The 20,788-nt window shown below is 56.2% G+C and overlaps 1 protein-coding gene across 2 annotated transcripts in view; it reads left to right on the forward strand.

The window, feature by feature from the left end:
• IGF1R (insulin like growth factor 1 receptor) overlaps positions 1-20,788 on the forward strand; it is a 221,020-nt gene that overhangs the window by 171,946 nt on the left and 28,286 nt on the right. For both annotated transcript variants that reach the window (XM_036012979.1, XM_028502246.2), the window contains exons 3-7: positions 4,273-4,585; positions 8,155-8,303; positions 10,722-10,866; positions 18,444-18,658; positions 20,648-20,774. In XM_036012979.1, the coding sequence (XP_035868872.1) occupies positions 4,273-4,585; positions 8,155-8,303; positions 10,722-10,866; positions 18,444-18,658; positions 20,648-20,774 (949 nt within the window). The remainder of the gene's footprint in view (positions 1-4,272; positions 4,586-8,154; positions 8,304-10,721; positions 10,867-18,443; positions 18,659-20,647; positions 20,775-20,788) is intronic.

Here is a 20,788-nt window from a genome sequence, read left to right on the forward strand (position 1 = left end):
GGGGAAAGTGACCATAAGCGCATGAACTTGTTGCTGATGGCCTAGCGACAGATGGATGGCCCTGGGGGCTTCTCGCCGGAGGCTGCCCGCTCCTGCGTGCTCTGTCGGGGTCCCGCGGCGCAAGGTCACCTTAGAAGGTGTGCAAGGTGGGGGAGGCCAGGTAACAGGAGTGGAGTGATGAGGAGTGAAAGTACAAAACTTCTCGCCCCTCGGTGTTCGCCTCCCCACCCCGTACTGCAGGAAGTTCTGATGTTAACACAAACATGATATCCAGGAGCCCTCCTGTTAGAAAGACTGAGTCTTGAAAACCCCTTCAAGAATGGTGAGGAGCAGCTCCTTCGCAGGCAATGAACTTGGGAGGAAACACGAGCTTTCAGGCTCACTCCTTTCCCAAGTTCACAGGCCCCCTGGTACATTGACCACGGCCCACACCGTCCCTAACCAGGTCCTCCCTGCCTGCTGGGAGTTCTCGGTTCCAGTCCCTTCCGCGTGCCTCTGGTGGGTCCCTCCCCGGAGCTCTGGTTCTCACGGTGGCCTTTCAGGGGGTGGACGCTTTTGGTTCCAGCCGAGGAACTCCAGTGACTTCAGATTCCAACCATTAAAATGTATCTGTTCTGGCTACTCCTGGTTGAATGTGTACGCCCACGTGTTTTCCTTTGTTGCTGAGAAGAGACGTGTTGTTGCAAACGCGATTTTCTTCTGTGAACATGTGAGATACAGGGTCGCCACTCCAGCATTCCTTGGCCACGCCCATCCGACTGGCGGGGGTCGGGGGGCGCAATGGCTAGTCTGTCTTCGAGTTGTTTTCATCTCCACTCGGGCTTCCCAGGCAGTGGTTCTGGGCACTTTTCCATCCTCCATGTGTCAGGACATCGAGAAATGTGACAGTTTCTTCTTGTCTTCCTTTCAAGAAAATTGTGCTTCACTCTATTTTTGAGTGTATGTGTGCGCATGCGCATGTGTTGTACCAGGTTCAGTTCCGTTTTCTTCCTTGGATGGAAGCGCTTTCCCGTAAGCCCGCTCTTTCATCCTGGCTGAGGGACGTGGAGAACGCCACCCAGTACGCCCCGATGGGACAGAGCGGGTCTGCCTGTGCCCGCCACTCTGCCCGCTGTGAGTGGTGCCTGTGCTTGGGCCCATCGGAGCAGCACGGACCTGAGGACGGGGGCGGGTTGGGGGGGCAGGTTGCAGATGACTTTAGGGGGCTCCCTGGCCTTGCCCTGAGCTCCTGCAGAGTCACGGCCCCTGGGGATGGGCTGCCTTTCCGTCCCAACTGGGAAATTCAACCAACAGGTGGGATTTCCGTGGTTCAACGGGCTGCAGGCCAGATGGCAGTCCCGCCCCCTGGCAAACCCTTCCCACCTGGGCCTCTGCTGGTCCCTCTGGGCACTCGCTGCTTGTCCTCCGGGGTGGGGGGGGGGGGCCCGGGGAGGGCTGAGCTTTCTTGTACCTGCCTTGTCTGCGGGACCCAGCCCAGCACCTGGCCGGCAGGGCTGATGTGTGTGACGCTCAGAAGGAGTGTTTCTCACCCGCTCACTTGTGGCTCGGTGTTCTGTGGAGGACACTCGGGGGTTCAGCTGACACGGGGGGGGGGGTCCCTGTCCTCCCTGTCCATCCCAGTGGTGTCTGATGGAGTCAATCCCTTTCCTGGCACAGCCTGGAAACGGTGCCCACGGCCCCGTGTCTCCCTGGTGTGCTTTGGGAGTCGACATGCGCTTTCCCGGAGTTAGCAGTGGTCTGGGAGCCTTTATGTGTGGATGTGTGCCTGGTAGGAAAGGCACCACCCCTCCTTGTACGGGGAGCAGCAGTGTGTCACAGGGGTGGCCCAGAAATAGCTACAATGTCCCTCAACCAGTCTGTGTTGTGGCTCGAAAGCATGACCTCATTTGAACATCCGTGAACTTGTTCTATCCTTCAGAAATGATTCGGGATAAACTTGTTTCCATTTTTAAAAATGATGTGGCTAAATGGTCTCCTTTCTGGCTTTGTTTTGTTTTATTTTGTTTGTTTGTTCCCTGTCAAGAGGTCGAGTTCTCCATCTTCTCCTCCAGCAAAGCACATTATTGTCATACACTTTTAAAAAATGTTTTCTCTGAGGTCAAAGTTGTGGAAGAACTTACTGGTGAGAACAAAATCAAATGTTTGTTAAAAACCCTAAAAACAGAATTTATTAGATGCAAAGACCCCAGAGAGGGAGGGCGTTACCAGCTGACACATGTGACATTTTTCCTGTCCCTAAAACGAAGAGAATGAGCTTTTAATGCAGTGTCTTATTTTTTTGTGATCGTGACCCCAAACCGACCCGTGTCGTGGTAGATGTGGGACATGTCGTTTGCTTTTCCAGCAGTTTAGACAGGCTTTTGTTTTTACTGTTGGCCATTACAAGAATTCCAATGAACAGAAAGACTTCATGGTAACATCCGTGTGCCTTTTCCCGCTGTACATTTGTTAGTTCATAGCAGCTTTCACCCCCCTTTCATTCTGAATCCTGCCTGGTGTGCTCCTTCCTTGTGGGAGCCAGCAAGGAGGCCCCCTTCCTTTCTCCCCCCCCCCCCCCAGCTCCGTAAGCGGAAATTTGGTAACTGCACTAAATTTAAAGTTTTGGCATGCATATGGCGCATCCATCCATCTGCTGGCGAGACACACTGCCCGGGGCTTTTCAAGAAATCCCTTAATAGTTCCGAACACGAATAATATTTATATACATTACGATGAGACAGAATTTACAGCAGGCTTCTGGGGCTGGCTCCAGGACTCGCTAATCCTGGACTTCTGCGTGTTCTCCTGCCGGCCTCCCAGGATCCTCTCGGGTGGTGTGGCAGCCAGGGGCACACCGACCGGGGCTTCCAACCCAGGAGCGGTGAGTTTGCCCTTCAGCAAACCAGTGGTCTCTCCTTTGGAGCCCCTCCCCCTCCCCCCATTGCCTCTTGTCCCCCGGAGTATCTGGCGTGTATTTGTGCTTGGCTGGCATCAGGTGATGGAAAGGAACTCCTGGATTTGGGATCCCTTTTGGAGGAATTGTTCTGTCTCCGAAGGGCATGGTTTTCCCTCGTTCAGGCTGCCCTGAAATTCCTTCAAAAGCAGCTCCCGTCGATGAACCAAAACTCTGGCTCTGCCTGCCCGTGGGGTTCCCTGTAATGCACCCCTGGGGTGGGGGGGGTCTCAGGGCACCACTCCCCAGAGTCCAGTGCAACGGGGGGCAGACGGAATGCAAAGTGCATCTGCAGATAGTTCGTCACGTGTTTCTGGATTTGTTTTTCTCGCACTAGAAATGCCCGCCATTTGCCATTGTGTATAACTGACTCCAAGCAAGTGCCTGCAGACCATTTCTTCTGTTCTTTTAAATGCTCTTGTGTGTTCAGTGCTCCGTGGATGGCTGTTTGGTAGTGGTGTCTGTCTGTGTGTTGTTTAAATTGTCAGTGAGGGGAGGGGCTTGGGTGAGACCTTTGAAAATGATACAAGCGTTTTGACGGCCATCCTGGAGACGCACACAGCACCATCTTCCCCATATTCTGGTCTGATCACTTTTAACATAGTCACGCACTGGTGCATGCTGAGGCTTTTCAAGACACTTCAGCGAGGGGCACATTGAAACTGTAGAGTGGACAGAGCATCGCACTTCTTATGGTCGTGAGAAACTGTCCTGTTCGCACAGGGCCACCACAGTCTGACGCACACTGCAGGCAGCCCTCCGAGGTGGGTGGGCGTTCCCCCACGTTCCAGATGAGACCAGAGTGACCAGGTGACAGAGCCAGTGACTTGGGGGAGACCCAGCAGACACCCAGCACAGGGCAGGGGCTGGCTCCACCCCTGCTCCTCTGACTCCAAATGCGAGTGTTTTCTCCTGGCCGGGGTGAAACTTGGAACGTTGTCATTGACACCTAACGTGGGACGCGGTTTCCCACTGGGCATTTCGGGTGTGCTCTCTGGGGTTGGTTTGTGTCACTGGAGCCATGTGGTGGGGAATGACCCAGAGGAATGGTGTCCAGGCCTGGAGGGGGTTCGCCAGCTCCCCCCAGTCTCTCTGCTCCCGCGCCATGCCCCCGTGCATGCTCACCACCTCCCCGTCCCACACCCTCCACCCTGTGTGTCCCCGCGCATGCTCACTGCCTGTCCCCCTACCCTCCACTCCGTGTATCCCAGCGCATGCTCATCGCCAGTCCCCTCCACCCCACCCCGCACGTCCCTGCGCATGCTCACTGCCTGTCCCCCCCCCCCCCCCGCCCTGCGTGTCCCGGCGCATGCTCACTGCTTGTCCCCTCCGCCCCACAGCGTGCCCGAGCGCGTGCGGGAAGCGGGCCTGCACGGAGAACAGCGAGTGCTGCCACCCGGAGTGCCTGGGCAGCTGCAGCGCGCCCGATGACGACGCGGCCTGCGTGGCCTGCCGCCACTACTACTACGCCGGCGTCTGCGTGCCCAGCTGCCCGCCCAACACCTACCGCTTCGAGGGCTGGCGCTGCGTGGACCGCGACTTCTGCGCCAACATCCTCAATGCCGAGAGCAGCGACACCGAGGGCTTCGTGATCCACGACGGCGAGTGCATGCAGGAGTGCCCCTCGGGCTTCATCCGCAATGGCACCCAGAGGTCAGTCTCGTGGCGGGCGGGCGGTCACGCAGCCCCGCCCACAGAAGGTGGCTCGCCCTTCTCCCGTCTTGGTGGGACTCTGTGGAGGGTAAGGGGTGGGCCCACCTCCGAGGGTTGCCCTGGGTCACAGTTTCTGTGAGAGTCTAGGGGCCCCTGACAAGTGTCTCTCCCCACCCCCAAACCCCCAGCTTGTTTTACATTTTGTTCTGGAAGGGGACTGCCGAGGCTTTTGAAATGAAATACCTGCCTTGCTGGCTCAGGGACCCGCAGGTCACTGTCTCCCTGAGCACTTGCCTGTGTGGCTGCCATCCACACAGGGAGGACTGCAGACTGGGGTGTGCGGCAAGAGCCCAGGGGTGGGGCGGGATGAGCTCCTAGCAGCCTGGGGGCAGGGAGCAGGCGAGGGCACCTCTCTGGCACAAGCAGGCATCCTGTGTCTGAGGCGGCAGCTATGAAGCGTGAGCAACAGCCTAGAAGAACTTACATTTTCTATCAGTACCTTCTCTTCTCTCTCACCCCCTTGTCCAGCACCCCTGGCTGTCCCCTTTTCTCTCTGCCCCTTGTTTTTTCTTCCTAAATGTCAAAACTTCACTTGGGTGCGAAGAAGTTCCTTACAGCAATAGGGGTCCCTCTGAGCAAGCCGACTGGACTTCCATAAAATTGTCGTTGGTTTATCTTAAAAAAAAACACAACACAATAAACTAAGGCTAGTACTTTTAGAATTCGTAGGACTATCACCCTAGAAGCATAAGAAGACTAGAGCTCGGGTGGCCGTCTGCCCCCCTGGAGCAGAGCGGGGAGCTCCGGATGTGACAGAGGGCCCAGTCCTCCGTCGTGACCGGCACCAGCTAGCCCTGAGTTCAGGCCGTCCCACCGATATAAAACACCCTTAAAAACGTGAACGTTGATGTCGAATAGGCGGTGGAATTCTCCCGCTTTTACCGCAGTCCGTTTCTGTGAGCCATTCCAGCTAACTCTTTCACAAGGGGATTCTCTCTCCTGTGTTGCATTTGGAGACGTTGCTTATACTGCAGCCCTAACTTTAAACCAAGGTAGAGCGCACGGTAGCCCCGAATAGTGGATGCGGAACAACTTTCTGCCTGTGATAACTTCTGTAACCACTGCAGTGATGAAATCTATACTAACTACTTTACAATGGCAAGTGTGTGGAGACTCCTGCAAACGGCCACGTGTACATATTCCACCCTGAGTGAGTCCACCACGCTTTGCTCACATTCATCGTATGGGCAGCCTGGGGCCACACGAGGCTTGGCCGCATTTCCTCCTGGGGGTGGGGTCGGAGGGCGGCTGGTCGGTGAACAGGGATCATGCCGTCGCTGCCCCGTGGCCGCATTTCTCCGTGGCAATGGGCAGACTGGGGCGCCGTGAGATTCCACCGCGCTGTCGCTTGCACCGCGGCGCCTCCTTCCAAGAACTGAGCCTTCGTTTCTCCGACTCGTTCTTACTGTCTGTTCAAAGCCCCAGTGCGGCTTTTCCATTTTAAAATAACACGCCGTCAAGAATGAATACGCACCCCCGCTCCCCAGCCTGTAAGGCCTATTGAACACTTAGTTTAAAACATTTTTAATACTGTTTATTCCCTCTTGGTACTAGAATGGATGTGAGGAGGCTTAATCTATAAACACACAGTCAGAGCGCTTCCTTAGGCAAACATTTTAAACTGCTACCTGATTCCTAGACATTTCAGTTCCCCCAATATTTATTTATTTTATTATCACTTTTATCCCTTTCTTAGCATTTTATCTTTGAACTACCATTGGCATACAAGATTCTAGATATTGTAGCAGAAGCGTTTAGTTCAGGAATTGCTGTTCGAATGCAATGTTGGGGGGAACTAAACCTCCGTAGGGCCCTGGAATTATGTTCCTGGACATTTGCCACAGACGAGTGAAAATTGACATCCACGCGAAAACATGTATGAAGTTGTTCATAGCAGCTGCGTCTGCAACACGCAGCCCCACACCGGGCACCACGCGGACGTCTCACACTAGGCAAAAGGCCGAGCTACCTGCAGCGCATCCGCACCAGGGGGCGGGGCTCAGCGGTAGAAAGGGACAGACTGTTGAACCACATCCGCACCAGGGGGCGGGGCTCCGCAGCATAAAGGGACGGACTATCGAACCGCGCCCAGGAGCTGCGGTGGGTCTTAAGGACAATGCCCGCAAGGATGTGGTGCGTGCCTCAGAAGGTCACATACCATATCATTCCATGTATGTGACATTCTCCAAGAAAATGAAAGGGATGGAGAGTAGCACAGGGGGCGCCAGGGAGGAGTTAGGGACCTGGGGTGGGTCCCTAAATGGGCGATCTTTGTGGATTCCTTCCTTCCAGGCAGGGAAGGGAGGGAGAGAGGGAGAGAAACATCGATGTGTGCGAGACACATCAATCAGCTGCCTCTCTGATGTCAGGAGAACTCTCCTTGCCTGTGGTCGGCCCAGTTCCCTTGAAAAGCTCGCCTCCCATTCTCCCACCCGAAATAGGAAAACACCGGGGAAATTTTGCTCACCTATGAGCTTTTAAACAAAATACAACCCTGTACCTTTGGCCTTAAAGACACAATAAAATTCCAGGGGGGGAAGACATTAATGAAAACAGCAATAACTTCCACTGTTGTCTCGAATGCGGTTTTTTTTTAAATCTTCATAAAGTTTAAAAGATCATGCAATGCTTTTTTAAAGTTCGTGATATAAAACGTCATGGCTCTGCAACTCACCATCCTCTTATTCACACACCGCCTAACGTTGTATCATTTATTTGGTTTGGACATCAACCCAAACTTTGATCCACGCTCTGCGGTTCAGGGGCTGGGTTCGTGTTCGGCTCACTGTCTCCCGAGTAACCGGAGGTAGGCAGGACGAGCCGCAGCCCCCGACTGCTTGCTGGTGGTCTGCGGAACGTTCCGGGCAGCCTTGGAAATGGGAGCTCATGACAGAGTAATGGAGGGTCCGGGCTCTTCTTGTGTGTGCAGCGAAAACAACATTTGGATCAGTTTACAAGTCTCTGCAAAACACTGTCAGACAATCTCAGCTGTGCTTTAGCGGGAGAGGAACGGACCTGCGCAGTACCCCGGGTCTTTCAGGAGGCCCTCACCCGGCTTTCCCGGGACTGGACGCTGGCTGTGGGAGTGGCGCTCCTCCTCCTGGTGGAGCTGCGGCTGCCCCTGTCCAACCTCCAGGGGGTGCCAGCCTCAGAGAGCAGCCTCCTCCTCCCGGGAAGCCCCCAGGCACTTCCTTTCTGGGAGGCTGTTTCCCCCACAGGAGGCCAGCTGGCTCACCGGGCACCAGCCCCGTGAGACACGCATGCTTCATGGATGCATCGTGTGTTTTGTCTGAAATCAGCCACACGTTCTTCCCTCTGTTTGCAGTCTGCGTGGCTGACCCTGGGTGGGCTTGGGGTGGGTTTACAGTGGGACCACTTGAATGCTTTGAAACATCGGTGCTCATAATGTGTACGACCCGCAGAAAAGCCCTTAGGATTTCTCCAATGCTACCGGGGACACTCTGACCTCCGTGTTTGCGGCCGGCTCTTTATTTCTTTATCTTCCACAGCATGTACTGCATCCCCTGCGAAGGCCCTTGCCCCAAGGTCTGCGAGGAAGAAAAGAAGACGAAGACCATCGACTCGGTGACATCCGCGCAGATGCTCCAAGGCTGCACCATCTTCAGGGGCAATTTGCTCATTAACATCCGACGGGGCAGTAAGTATCCCACCCCCCCTGGGAGGGATGGCCGGTTGCCTTGGTTTTCTGGCGTCGAGGCTTTTATTCTACCCCTCCGTGACTCACACCTGAAATGCAGGCCTAGAAAAACAGCGGGGTGCGTCAGCTTTGGGCTGGACGCCTCTACCTTTGCGTTTCCCCGGAGATAAAAAAAAAAAAAAAACCACATGGAAAGGCGGTCTGGGTTTTCTTGTTGTTTTGTTTTTTGTGGGTTTTTTTTTTTTTGCCGTTGGCCTGGAGCTGATGCCTGCAGAGGGCCATTCCTCATGTCTCCGTGAGTCGCCTCTTGCGCAGGAGGTGCGTGTCCGGACACACAAACCCCAGAAGAGACGATGGATCGGAGGGATGACTCAGCGGAGCCCAGTGGGAGCCAAAGCTGCACAGCTTGGGGCCCAAAGCGCTTTGGTTGCTCGGATCTGTTTGAGGAGACCGGGCAGGCAAAGGGAAGGGTTCACGCTATCGCTTTAAAATGTTCCGAAGTCCGAAAGAGCAGCTGCCCTTGCCTCCGGGGGCCAGAAAGACCTGTGCGTGTCGTTCTGCGTCTACCGTGTTGGCTCCTTTGCACCCCCACACCCCCCGTCCCTGCAGGGTTTGAGCGTCAGGGGTGGTGGTAGGTGGCTTCCCTGGTGACTGCATCTGTGTGGACCAGGTCCCACGCACATGCTCGTGACATGTTTACTTCTGATCTCTGACGGACACGGGCTTCTCGCTGTGGTGCTTTAAATCCTCCCCAGCGGGGCCCCTGGTCAAGGTCCTGGTAGTTTCATAAGCTAGAATAAATATAGTAAGAAGACCTTGAGGTTGAAAAGGAATTTTTTTCCCCCTAAATTCTTTTGTGAAGAAAGTGCTGTTATAATTTGAGGGGGGGGGGAAGGACTAATTTATTTGTTCTGTGAATTTACTTTTCCTTCATGCTCTCTGGGAAAGGAGAGAGCTATATTTTTATGGTTTAGAGACAGCAGGAATAGATTTTTGCCTAGTTCTGTTCAGTTTTTTGGTGTCTCTCCTTTTTCCTCCTCACATTTTCCAGCCTTTCGCAACAGAGATAACTTTGTGTCCATGTGGCTAGAGTTTTCTACTGCCCCCCAGGTGCTTGTAAAGCTTTATTTTTTGCTCACTCTTTCGCAAGATTTGCTCATCCCTAGAACATACTTTTTAAGTGCTTAAACTTGCTCTTAAAGGTTTTCCTATGCTGAAGATAAAAATGCGATCCAGGAATGAGGTCCGTGGAGAAGGATAATTTCAGGAGGAACGGGCACGGTGTGTGCCCGATGAGGAAATGGACCTTCTGGTCTGCGTCCACTGCAGGACGTCAGTGGGGCTTGGGGTGATGGCCGTGGCATTGGGAAGGGCAGCCCCCACCCTTGACTATGAGGTGTAACATCCAGCCCCACAGTTCAAGTTCAAGATCTTTTCCTTGAAACGTCAACTGCCGGCAACCTCTAGACTTGACAACTTGAATTTCTCCTTCATATCCCTTGCAAAGCCATTAAACAGAATGTTAGATGTAGAATCATACCTTCCAGATCAGTACCCTTATTTTTATCAATTCAAAGTGAAATATGACCTTTCTTCAAATAAGTTTTCACAAAGCACACTCAGTAAAATCCATGAGTCCAGCAACACCCAATTCATTATAGCATCGTATTGTAATTCTGGCCTAAGTGGAACTGAAGTTCTGGGGTTTTATTGACTGCAAGAGTTTTATTTACCACTAAACACGGTGCAAGGAAACACACTGTTTATATCCCATCGTTTTCACATACGGGTTAGCCACGATTTTCCCACCGAGTTTCTGTCTGCGAGGATAATCCACGGAAAACTTGGGCGTGCACAGACAAAGTTCCCAGAATCCCCTGCAGGTAGCCATCCTTGACCCACCAGCGTGTGTTCAGACTCCAGGCCTGGACAGACGGGATCTCCAAATGCAGGCAGATCCCGGTATCTCAGGAACTGGAGTGGCTGCAGGGGCAGGCGGCCACGAGGCTGCGAGGACGTTGTTTATCCAGGCATGCCCTTGTCCGCGGAGGCGGCGCCGGCTGTTGACAGAGTGCATTAAAAGACGTTCCCTAGACGTGTCGGCCTTAGCTAATTGGCAGTCTGGTATTTGTGATTTTCCGTTCCGTTCATCGGCCTGCGGGCGAGAGTGTCCAGCTTTCTGGAAACTCGCCCTCCCTGGCTCGGGCCGGGGCCCTGTCCTGGGAGAGGGGGCCGGGAGTCAGGCCTGGGGGAGCAGTCTTGGACGAGGGTCCTGTGCCGGCAGCCCGAGTGTGTCTCCGTGTCACCCCCAGATCGAGACTGGGCATGGACTCACGCTCCACGTGTGGGGGTGAGAATCCGAGGGTGTCCCCCTGTGCGCTCGGCGAGCGTGCGGTGATGCGACCCCCTGTCCCGCAGATAACATTGCCTCGGAGCTGGAGAACTTCATGGGGCTCATCGAGGTGGTGACGGGCTACGTGAAGATCCGCCACTCCCACGCCTTGGTCTCCTTGTCCTTCCTCAAGAACCTTCGCCTGATCTTAGGAGAGGAGCAGCTCGAGGGGTAAGTGCTCCGAAGCTCAGGGGCGGGCGTGCTGTCCTCACGGACTCGGCAGCGTGCCTTCAGAGCTGCGTGCGACTCGGCGAAGTCACTCGGGGCCCTTTCCTGTGCAGGAGGAGGAGGAGGGAGGACACTGTGGTCGTCCTGGCGCGCCCTGAGGGGTGGCCTGTGTCCTCACGCAGGCTTCCTTGCAGCCCCGGGTCCCCGTGCCTGGGATGCTGCTTTGGGGCACTGGTGCCAGGCGCCGGTCAAGGGCCGTGTGTCCGGCTGCGGCAGCAGAAACCACAGACAAGGAGGCTCCTGGGGGCTCGTTGTGCCAAGCACGACAGAAAGGGGTCTGACGTGCCGCCCTTTCTGGAACCGTCCCCGACACGACCCCTCTCGGCCCCGGGCGCCGCACCTGCCGTGCAGAAACCAGGCCGTCTTTTCACCTGTTGGAATCAAAGGGATTTGGAGGCGTACGGACGATTCTTTGGTTATAAAGAAAACTTGATTCACAAAATTGTTTTTATTGATTAGCTTCTAGGATCCGTGCCGTTGATAGACTCTGCCCGCTGCAGAGATGTGCTTTGTGAGAGCGGTTTTAAATAGTCCGAGACTTTCCGCCGGAGGGCTCGGAAAAGCCGGTGCCTGTCGCATCCGCGGCTTCCCGCCAGTAGCTTCCCTGTGTGTGCCTTTGCGTGTAGACTTTTCTCTTCCCACTCCTCCCTCTTCTTTTTCTAAAATCCTCACCCAAGGATACGTTTGTTGATTTTAGAGAGAGAGGAATGGAGTGGGGGGGAGAGAGAGAGAGAAACACTTGTTGTCTCCCATATGCATCCCCACCAGGAATCGAACCTACAACCTATGTATGTGTCCTGACCGGGGATCGAACCTGCAACCTTTTGGTGCACGGAGGATACTTCAACCAACTAAGCCACCCGGCCAGGGCATGCTCCCCCTTTCTAGTACAGTACCCTCTAGCCAGGCTGTAAGCAGACACTTTAAAATAAAAGGAGACATCCGTTAATGAACGAATTCCTTCCGAAGAGACTTCAGGGAAGTAACTTAGAGCAGAAAGAGGTGGGGAGGCCACGGGAAAGGGCCCTCCTCAGTGGTGGGCTGTCCTGACTGGATCGAGTTACCCCACCGGGGTCCCTTGACGGCCTCCCCGCTTTTCTCGGATGAACTCTGGGTCGCCCTTAAATTCCTCAGATTCCATCACCTGATGCCTCGAAGGAGCGAGGGCAGCTCCTCATTCCATCCTTGGAAAGCACACCGCCCTCCCCACGGGGAACCCCGATGCTTTGGAGAGACGCCCTTCTCCCGGCGGCTTTGCAGAGGCCGCCATGGCGCCCAGCCCCGGTGTGTCCCGTGGCACTTGGAGGGCAGGCTGGGGCTCTGCCGTTCTGGAAACAAAACAAAACAAAAAACAGTTTTTTTCCCCCTTCCCCAAGCAGTTTCAGATTTCTGGGCTCCCTGCTGGCGGTGAGCGCTTTTTCTCAGGCAGACCGATATCTGTGAGTTTCCCTGCTGCTGAAGGGTACACATTTCCCCCCCTCCCCCCCCACGCGCTGAGCACATGATAGACATGGAAAGCTGAGAGGGGCGTTTAATTAACTTTCATTAGCGATTAGTACATGACGTGATCACCTTTTCGGTGCGTGTTCGCTGAAAGTGTTATACACGTAAGTGAACCTGAAAACAAAAGTCTGGTTTTTATATGCAAGAATGTTTATGGTACGTCTCATGATCTGACACTGGTCTAAAACCTGAAGTCCCAGTGGGGCCTCTTTAAGGACACCTGTCGTGACTCAGGTGTTGGGGACACTTCCGAGCGCAGGTAAGCTCTGGCCCCCTGCCTGGCGTTAGCGCTTTAGGTGAGGGGAGGGCAGGTGGACCTCGGGTTTTCCCAACCTGTTGCTGATGAGTAACCCATATCTCCTGACAATGCTGGGTTTCCAGCCTTTTCTCTCTGGGTACTGCTTCTTGGGGTGGCGGGGGGTCTCTCTTTAGTGAGGGCGCCAGCGAGGGTTCGCTCACCTGCCTTCTACGCCCGCGGCCGAACAGGCATCCTCCCCTGTGATGTGATGACCGCCCCACAGCTGCGTGCGGGCCGGGGCAGGCAGCAGCCACAACGTGCGTCCTTGCGTCTCCTTCTCGACTTGGGGAGGGAGCTCCGTCCAGCCCTTCCCCACAAGCAGGGGAGAGCGGGAGAGAGCAAGAGAAGAAAGAAATACGATCGGGAGATAAGTACAAGGCAGAACTTGCGAGACGCTGCGAGGGTAAGAGAGGGAACGTGCCAAGAGTGTGGAAAAAAAAAAAAAAAAAAGGAGCCCGCTATCAGATGAAGATGATTAGACAGGCTTCTTAGAAGACGTGGCCCTGAAGGCTTTCCGGAGACAGTGCGAACACAGAGGGTGACGGGCCGCCGTTCAGGACGGGGCAGCCGGAGCAGAGGCGGCAAGCCCGGGCATCCTGGGGCCTGTTTGGCAGACGCTGCCGGAGAGGCAGGTGGCATCGGAATTACGTAAGGGGTTCTGCGCCCCGGCGTGGGGGGGTGTGGTTCAGCGGGTACTGGAAAGCAGTCCCCGCGTTCGACTCAGAGGAGCGGTAGCGGCGCTGTCTGGAAATGACATTTTGGGACATTTCATTTCTGCACGCTTTTTTTTTGGTCATAAGCCAAGCTAGCTTCTCTTCCAGTGGTTCCCAAAGTTTGCTGCACGCTGGAATCATCTGGGGAGCTTCTCGGAATTCCTGAGACCCACGGTGGACTCTGGGGGTGGGGTCCAGGCCTCACTGCTTCCCTGAAGATGCCACGGTCATTTCAAGGTGCCGCCAGGACTGGAAACCAACCGCTGCTGTCTCCTGGTCTTCCTCACGTGCATATCCCCGAAGCACTTCGGTTTCTGTTCCTGGATATTTCCTCGCCACACTTGGCCTCCAGTACGATTTTTCTCGAACCCCTCATAGCCATAAACAGGTGCTTTCCTGTGGTTTGACAGGAAGAAAGTTTTGCAGCTGTTTTCGTTTGTTTGTTTGTTGTAATCCTCACCGGAGGACATTTTTTTTTCATCGCTTTTAGAGAGGGAGGAAGGTGGGGCAGGGGGAGAGGGAGAAACATCCATGTGAGAGAGAAACGTTGATTGGTCGTCTCCCATACGTGCACCCCGACCGGGGATCGAACCCACAGCCTTTCTGTGTACAGGACAACACTCCAGCCAGCTGAGCCACACCGGCCAGGCCTGTAGCTGATGGTTTAGATGGCGAGCGGAGAGGTGCACACTGCTGAGAGCCATCCTGCCTGGCAGCCTGGGCTTTCAAACCGGCGCTGAGGTCTGTCCCCAGAAGTGTCCCCAGCAGCCCAGACCCCGTCCGGAACACTCAGTGCAAACGGTGTCCTGGAGCAGGATGAGCCTGCACTCGGGGGGGAGCTGACCTACAGGCTGCTGACCTGCGCTGCAGCAGAGTCGCCCTGGAGCAGACAGCGGGGCAGAGTGGGGAGCAGGGAGCAGGGCCCTGGCGGCATCAGGTGGTCCTCGGTTTGTCCCTGAGAACTCCAGCGGTGGCCAGGGTTTCCCCGAGGACCTCACTCACTCACTCTGTGTTTCCAGAGTAATAATGCCTCGGACATTAAGGAAATCAAGGTTTTTTTCTGCTCTTTATGTGGGAACCAGATTTTGTAGTGCACACGTATGAGATTTCTGTAAGATGGCTCATTGGTAAGGCCTTGAATAGAATAGAGAAAGTCACCATTTTGTGGACCATTCCTTTATCTGGACAACCCTATTTTCTGATGGCATCAGATAAGTAAGCAGTTAATGTTTCATACTTAAGAAAAATTCATTGATAGATTTTTTTTTGAGAGAGGAAGAAAAAAAACACAGTGATTTGTTGTTCCACTTACTTATGCATTCATTGGTTGCTTTTTGTATGTGCCTTGACCGGGGATTGAACCTACAACCTTGACTTATCAGGATGAGGCTCCAGCTGACTGCGCTACCTGGCCAGGGCCAAATTTCAGATTTTTATCATTGTTGTTATTGTTGCCACTGAGCAACAGTTGGGGGTTGTACCCTGAAACAGTACAAGCCGGTGGAGCTGGTGGGTAACAGGCCCTGAGACTCGTGGATGCGCTGAGGCCTCTCTCTGCTCCCTCGTCCCCCCCCAACCCCCGATCGTGCAGCCCCTCAGTGCTTCCTCCTGCTTCTTGCAACTCTAGATCAGGTTGCCATAGGGCTGCACCCTGAACTCTTCTCTGGGACTTTCTCAGAAACACACCGTCAACCCTGTGACTCAGCACTTTCAGGCTCTACCCAGGAGCTACCTAGAGACAGGAGAGCGTGTCCACACAGGCACACAGGACTTGTTATGTGAACGTCCACAGACGTGTTATTCATTGCTCGCTCGACAGAGACAGACAGCGGATCGGTGACGGCTGGGGGGCGGCTGGCGGAGAGGGACCCACCTCCGGCAACGAGGAGGGAACAGGGGTGTGGTGGCCATGGTCTGACACTGCCTCGTGAGGACGGTTCGCACTGCCTGTAACAAATTCAGCGCAACTCACGGAACCTGCATTTGTAATGGGCAAATTCGGGGGAGGTGAATTGTTCCTCGGTAAAACTGTTGGAAAACCACTCAAAGCGGACACGGTCCTGAGCACGCTTGGTGCCTAGTGCCACTCTAATGCAAATCCCCGCCTTGCTGGGACCCCAGGGTGGGTGTGGACGTTGGGTGTGGGGGCCATTTGGACGGGGTGCAAAGCAGCCGGGTGCTGACGGGTTGGAGGCAGCATCTGTGAAAAGGCAGAATCCTGGGTGCATTGCAGATTGCTGGGAGGCTGGAGACAGCCCCGTGTGCTGGGCTCTGACGCCCCCTAGAGGCTGCCGGAAAGAGGCGGTGGTCTCTTCTGAGAAAGGAAAGCAGGATTTGTGTGCACTGCAGATTTTCTTCCAATTGTCAGCAGGGGCTGGAAAGGGGGTCCCTTCCCCCCCGCCCTCTGAGCTGGGGACCACGAGCTCAGTGCCTTTTGTCTCAGCCCAGGAGAAGCCGAATAAATACTTTGCCTACAGTTGTTGCTTAGTAAACAGAGGGGATGACGCGTGCAGACCCTGATCCTTGGATTCCCAATGCCATTCTCCGAATCCTGGACCCAGGCTGGCTTCTCCACACTCTGCAGACGGTCCTTTGCCTTCCTGGTGCTTCTCCGTCCTTCCTGCCCATCACGGGCACAGGTGGCGAAGGGGTGATGGGGGAATACCTTGGCCGTCAGACGGCCCCGAGACCGGAGCCACAGAGGAAACAGCCGAGCGTGCGGGGCATTCGGAGATCCGTGCAGATAACACACAAGACATCCTCGGGGAGAACCCAGCCGCGCCCGCCCGCCTCGGTTCGTCTGCAGCGTGGCGGAGGGGGCCCGCCCCGGGCAGAAGCACACGTTTTTCTGCAGCACCGAGAAAGCTGGGAGCCAAGCCCTCCAGCAACAACAGGTCCTCACGTCAACAGGTCGTCTCCTCCTGCGGTGTCCTCACCAGCCGCAGGAACTCGGCTCTCGTTCGCACGCAGCAGCCTGGGGTGTAGTCGGTGCTGTCATAGGTCCTTGTGCTTCAGCCACCGAGCCTCTCGCATCTCCAGCACCCAGGCATCACGGAGCCTGGGCAGGCTACAGGAAAATAAACCAGCGACTGCATTTTTAAAAACACTCTCCCTGGATGGAAAGGCAGTAGACACAACGAGGAGATCCCACTTACTGAGTAACCAACTGTCTAGACAGTTCCTTTAGGAAACAGTGAAGATTGAAGTGTGCGTGCACATGCGTGTGTGTGCGAGTGTGCGCGAGTGTGTGCGTTAAAGGCATGCGGGCGAGCCTCTGCCTTTGCTATCTCTTCATTCTCCTCTAATCGGGGAGGAAGCCGGGGGAAGCCGGGGCGGAAAAACAAGCTGGTGTTGACAGGCAGCTCAAGAAATGCCTTGGTGATTATTTAACCAGGGCTCCTGGTTCATTTCTCCCCGTTACTTACACAGGCGGGCTGCGTAACGCCTGGGTTTTAATTGCTGCTCGTATCCTGGCCCCCGGCCTTCTCTGCGCTGTAAAAAAATGTTTGTGTTTACTGTAAAAAGATATCTTGCTTTTCAAAGCAGTTAATCACACACACAGAATTTCCGTGTGCCTGCCACTCAATGTGTCAAACTCCTGATTAGAACGCACGCTCCCTCCCGTGGGGAGAAGCATGTTTTGTTTAGAAGGTATTTTCGGCATGGTTCTGTTCCCTGCTGGGGAAATCGGTTTACTTGAAAAGGAGCCTCCTCCTGGGTGGAGACAGCAGTGGGCCCTGGGCGGTGGGTCCTCAGTCCCGGCCCAGACAAGGGGATGCTGCCCCGTGGGGCCCACTCAGGAACCAGGGAGCAGCCCGACCTGGCAGGGTCCTTCAGACCCAGAAACACTCCGGGGGCAAGAAGGGGGCCTAAAATAGGAGGCTCTGTTTGCACCTGTGCACGTGTCCTCCATGCGTGTGAGCGAGGACCTGAGGGCCCCAGCCTCCCGAGACGGAGGGGAGGCTGCTGTGGCCACTGCTAGCTGTCCCCACATTTGCCCTTCAGCGGACAGTGGGTCTGCTGCTTTTGTGCACCACTGGGGCAGCACCCACATTTAGCGTGGACACCTTGGGACCCCAGGCCCTCTCGCCGCACTCAGCGTCCAATAGACTGGCGCTTGTCCGCCAGTGCTCCTGGACCGACAGCATCAGCACCCCCGGGTGCCGGTGTGAAATGCAGGTTCTTGGCCCACGCAGGCCTGCTGATCAGAAACCCCAGGGATGGGGCCCAGCACCCTGAAAAGCAGCTGCGAGCTCCCTGAACCATGTTGGATCCCGAGTCTCTCTCACCTGGATGGATGGCCCAGGGGGCTGCCCAGCGGGGGACGGTTTCTCCTCCCCCATCTTCTCCAGGGGCGGAAGCTGAGGGTTTTCAGGCCGGGGCGAGTCTGCAGGAGAGAGCAGGCCCGGGCGGGCCCACCACCGAGCCTGCCTCCTGTCCCAGCCTCTGGCCTTGTCCACCCCACGCTGCCGACGGCGGCGGGATGGGAGGGCGTCCCGAGGATCAGGGCAGGTGTCCGGTGGCCGGCGTGTGAGCCGTTCCGAGTGAGCAGCGGAGCATGTCTGTTCTCCCGTGGACGGATTTCCAGTGCATTGAACACGCTCTGCACCGGCAGAGAGAGCCACAGGCGGTTCTGGGGAAGGATTCGGGGAACCTGCTGGGCTGGGAGACTCGTTCTCTGTTGGTAATAGAGGTCGTGCAGTTGGCATCTTGTCGATCTCAGTATGCTGCCCTTGACCCTGTTACTACTGCCATGGTTCAGGGTAACTGCCCGCTCTTTTTTTACAAATAATATTCCATTGATTGTGCTGTTACAGTTGTCCCAATTTTTTGTCCTCTCTGCCCCATTCTGCCCAGTACGCCCCTTCCTCCAGCGACCCCCCACCCGTGGCAAAGGCTGCGCAGCCCGGAGCCGCACGGAGGCCCTGGAGGGTGGCCGGCGGGCCTGGGTGGACGGTGAACGGAAGAGGGGTCCAGGGGCGCTCACGCCGGTCTCTTGCTCGTAGGAACTACTCCTTCTACGTCCTTGACAACCAGAACCTGCAGCAGCTGTGGGACTGGGACCACCGCAACCTGACCATCAAGGCGGGCAAGATGTACTTCGCCTTCAACCCCAAGCTGTGCGTCTCCGAAATCTACCGCATGGAGGAGGTGACGGGGACCAAAGGGCGCCAGAGCAAAGGGGACATAAACACCAGGAACAACGGAGAGAGGGCCTCCTGTGAGTGGACGCGTGCGAACCCCCCCCCCCCCCCCCCAGCCCCAGCACGGGGGGGGGGCGGCGCCCTTCGGGTCCGGGCCTTCCGTCTGCGGTGCCCCCTCGCTGCCCCGGGGGCTCCTCCTGTGCCCTCACTCACAACGCGTGCATCTTCGAGTCATTGGCGGGGCAGGTGTGTGTGATGGCTTGTGTCTGTGACTCTCCCTCGGCGGCCGTGTGAGAGTGCTGACCGTCCGGCAGGGGGTTGGTGCTGCGGTTGGACAGCCGTGCTCCCAGGACCCACTGCTCACTGCGTGTGCACGGGGCTCCCACCACACTCCCTCTCGGGGGGGCAGCGGGGCCTCCCTCTCCTTCCCACCCGGCCCCGACTATGACGCTGCTGCAGAACAGTGGCCGTGCTGTGGGGCTGCGGGGGGCTGAAAAAGGACATTGTCACCCCCCCAACATTTTCTCTTTTCTGTAATTTAGTGGGGTGACACTGGGGGATGGGGTCACATAGATTCCGTGTCACATTTCTGTGCTGCGTGACGGTGGGAGTATGTGGGCCCACCACCCAAGTCGGACCATCTTCCGTCACCAGCCATTGGGCCCCCCGTACCCTCGACCACTCCCCACCCTCAAGTTTTAACTGGGGCAGGGTATTAAGAAAAACAAGTCATTTACACGCTCAAGGGCTATTTTCACACACGCACACACACACACGTGTGTGTGCACACACTTGCAGCGGGAGGGGGGCCTGTGAAATGACCTGCACTGGACACAGGCCTGGGCTGCTGGCGTCCGGACTCCCCGAGCAGACACCCGGGTTGCTCGGGAACGGTTTCCAGGGCAAAGACACCTGACACACAGCTGGGGCGCGTGTTTCCAGCCAGCAGTCCCGCCCGCGCTCCCCGCCTCGGCCCTGCTGCTCGCCCCAGTCACACCCTCCTCGCCGACACCTTGAGCGTGTCGGGGTTCATTAGTGTTTTCCTCCTCGGACTCAGTCCGTACGACCTGTCGGGCCACGTGTCCAGGAGCCGTTTCCTTTCCTTCAGAAACAAAACTGTCTTCTGCCTACGTGACACCTTAGTGGGAACTGCCACATGTCGCTCGTCTCCGTCCCACGTGTTTCGTTATTTTTCCACTGCCTTTAGCCCCTGCCAGAGCCGGAGTGGGGGATTCAGGCAGACACAGGGGACAAAGGACACTTCCCAGGAGAGCTTTGGGTCCCGGGAGGGGGAGGTCATCCACCTGGCTCCGGTCCCCATCCAGGTTTCAGTCTGGTCGCAAGAGCAAGACAGAGCAAAGGCTCGCCTCACACGGAGCACAGGAAACTCCGTGAGGTGCAGCTGTGCTTCTCGGCACCTGACGTGTCCCTGTCCTGTGTCTGCGAGCTGGAGGCCTCCAGGGAGCTCCTGGGTCCCTCCCACGTGCCGCCAAGTGCCTGCTGAGCAGAGTCCCCTCTGTGGCACACCTGGTCTGCCCCCTGTCCTTGCTGGTCGCACAGGCGCAGAACAGGGGCCCTCACGTGCCAGAGTGCACCCGGCTTCAGGCCCGCCCGCACCTGCCCAGGCCCCTGAGGGAGCCCAGGCTGAGGGGTCCGCAGGAAGTAAGGCCACCTCACTCAGCCAGGAGGTCCTTCTCCTTCAGGTTAAGAGTCACACACAAGTTCACGCCTGCACCAAGTGCACCGAGACGAGGGAAGGAGCCCCTGGGAGCTACGTGTGGGGAAATGCAGGCAGGGGCAAAAGTAGGTTTGCAGCCTGGATGGAACACAGTACGATAACTAATAAGCAACAGTACAAGCAGAAACCGTGTTGTGCGCGCTTACAACCGTAAGCCTGCTTCTGCCCCTCCCTGGACCTGAGTCCCCGGTAGAAGTAAGGAGGCCCCAGGAGGTCCAGGAAGGGCCTCGGTCAGCACGCCCCGCGCAGGCCAGGTGGCCTCTCAGACACGTGCGGGGGCAGGGCACCCTGCCTGTCACTCACGGACGTGCCTCCCTCCGCGCCCCAGGTGAGAGCGACGTGCTGCACTTCACCTCCACCAACACCTGGAAGAACCGCATCATCATAACGTGGCACCGGTACCGGCCCCCGGACTACCGGGACCTCATCAGCTTCACTGTCTACTACAAGGAGGCGTGAGTCCTGCATG

The sequence above is a fragment of the Phyllostomus discolor genome, chromosome 12, assembly GCF_004126475.2.
Source record: "Phyllostomus discolor isolate MPI-MPIP mPhyDis1 chromosome 12, mPhyDis1.pri.v3, whole genome shotgun sequence".
Taxonomy (NCBI): Eukaryota; Metazoa; Chordata; class Mammalia; order Chiroptera; family Phyllostomidae; genus Phyllostomus; species Phyllostomus discolor.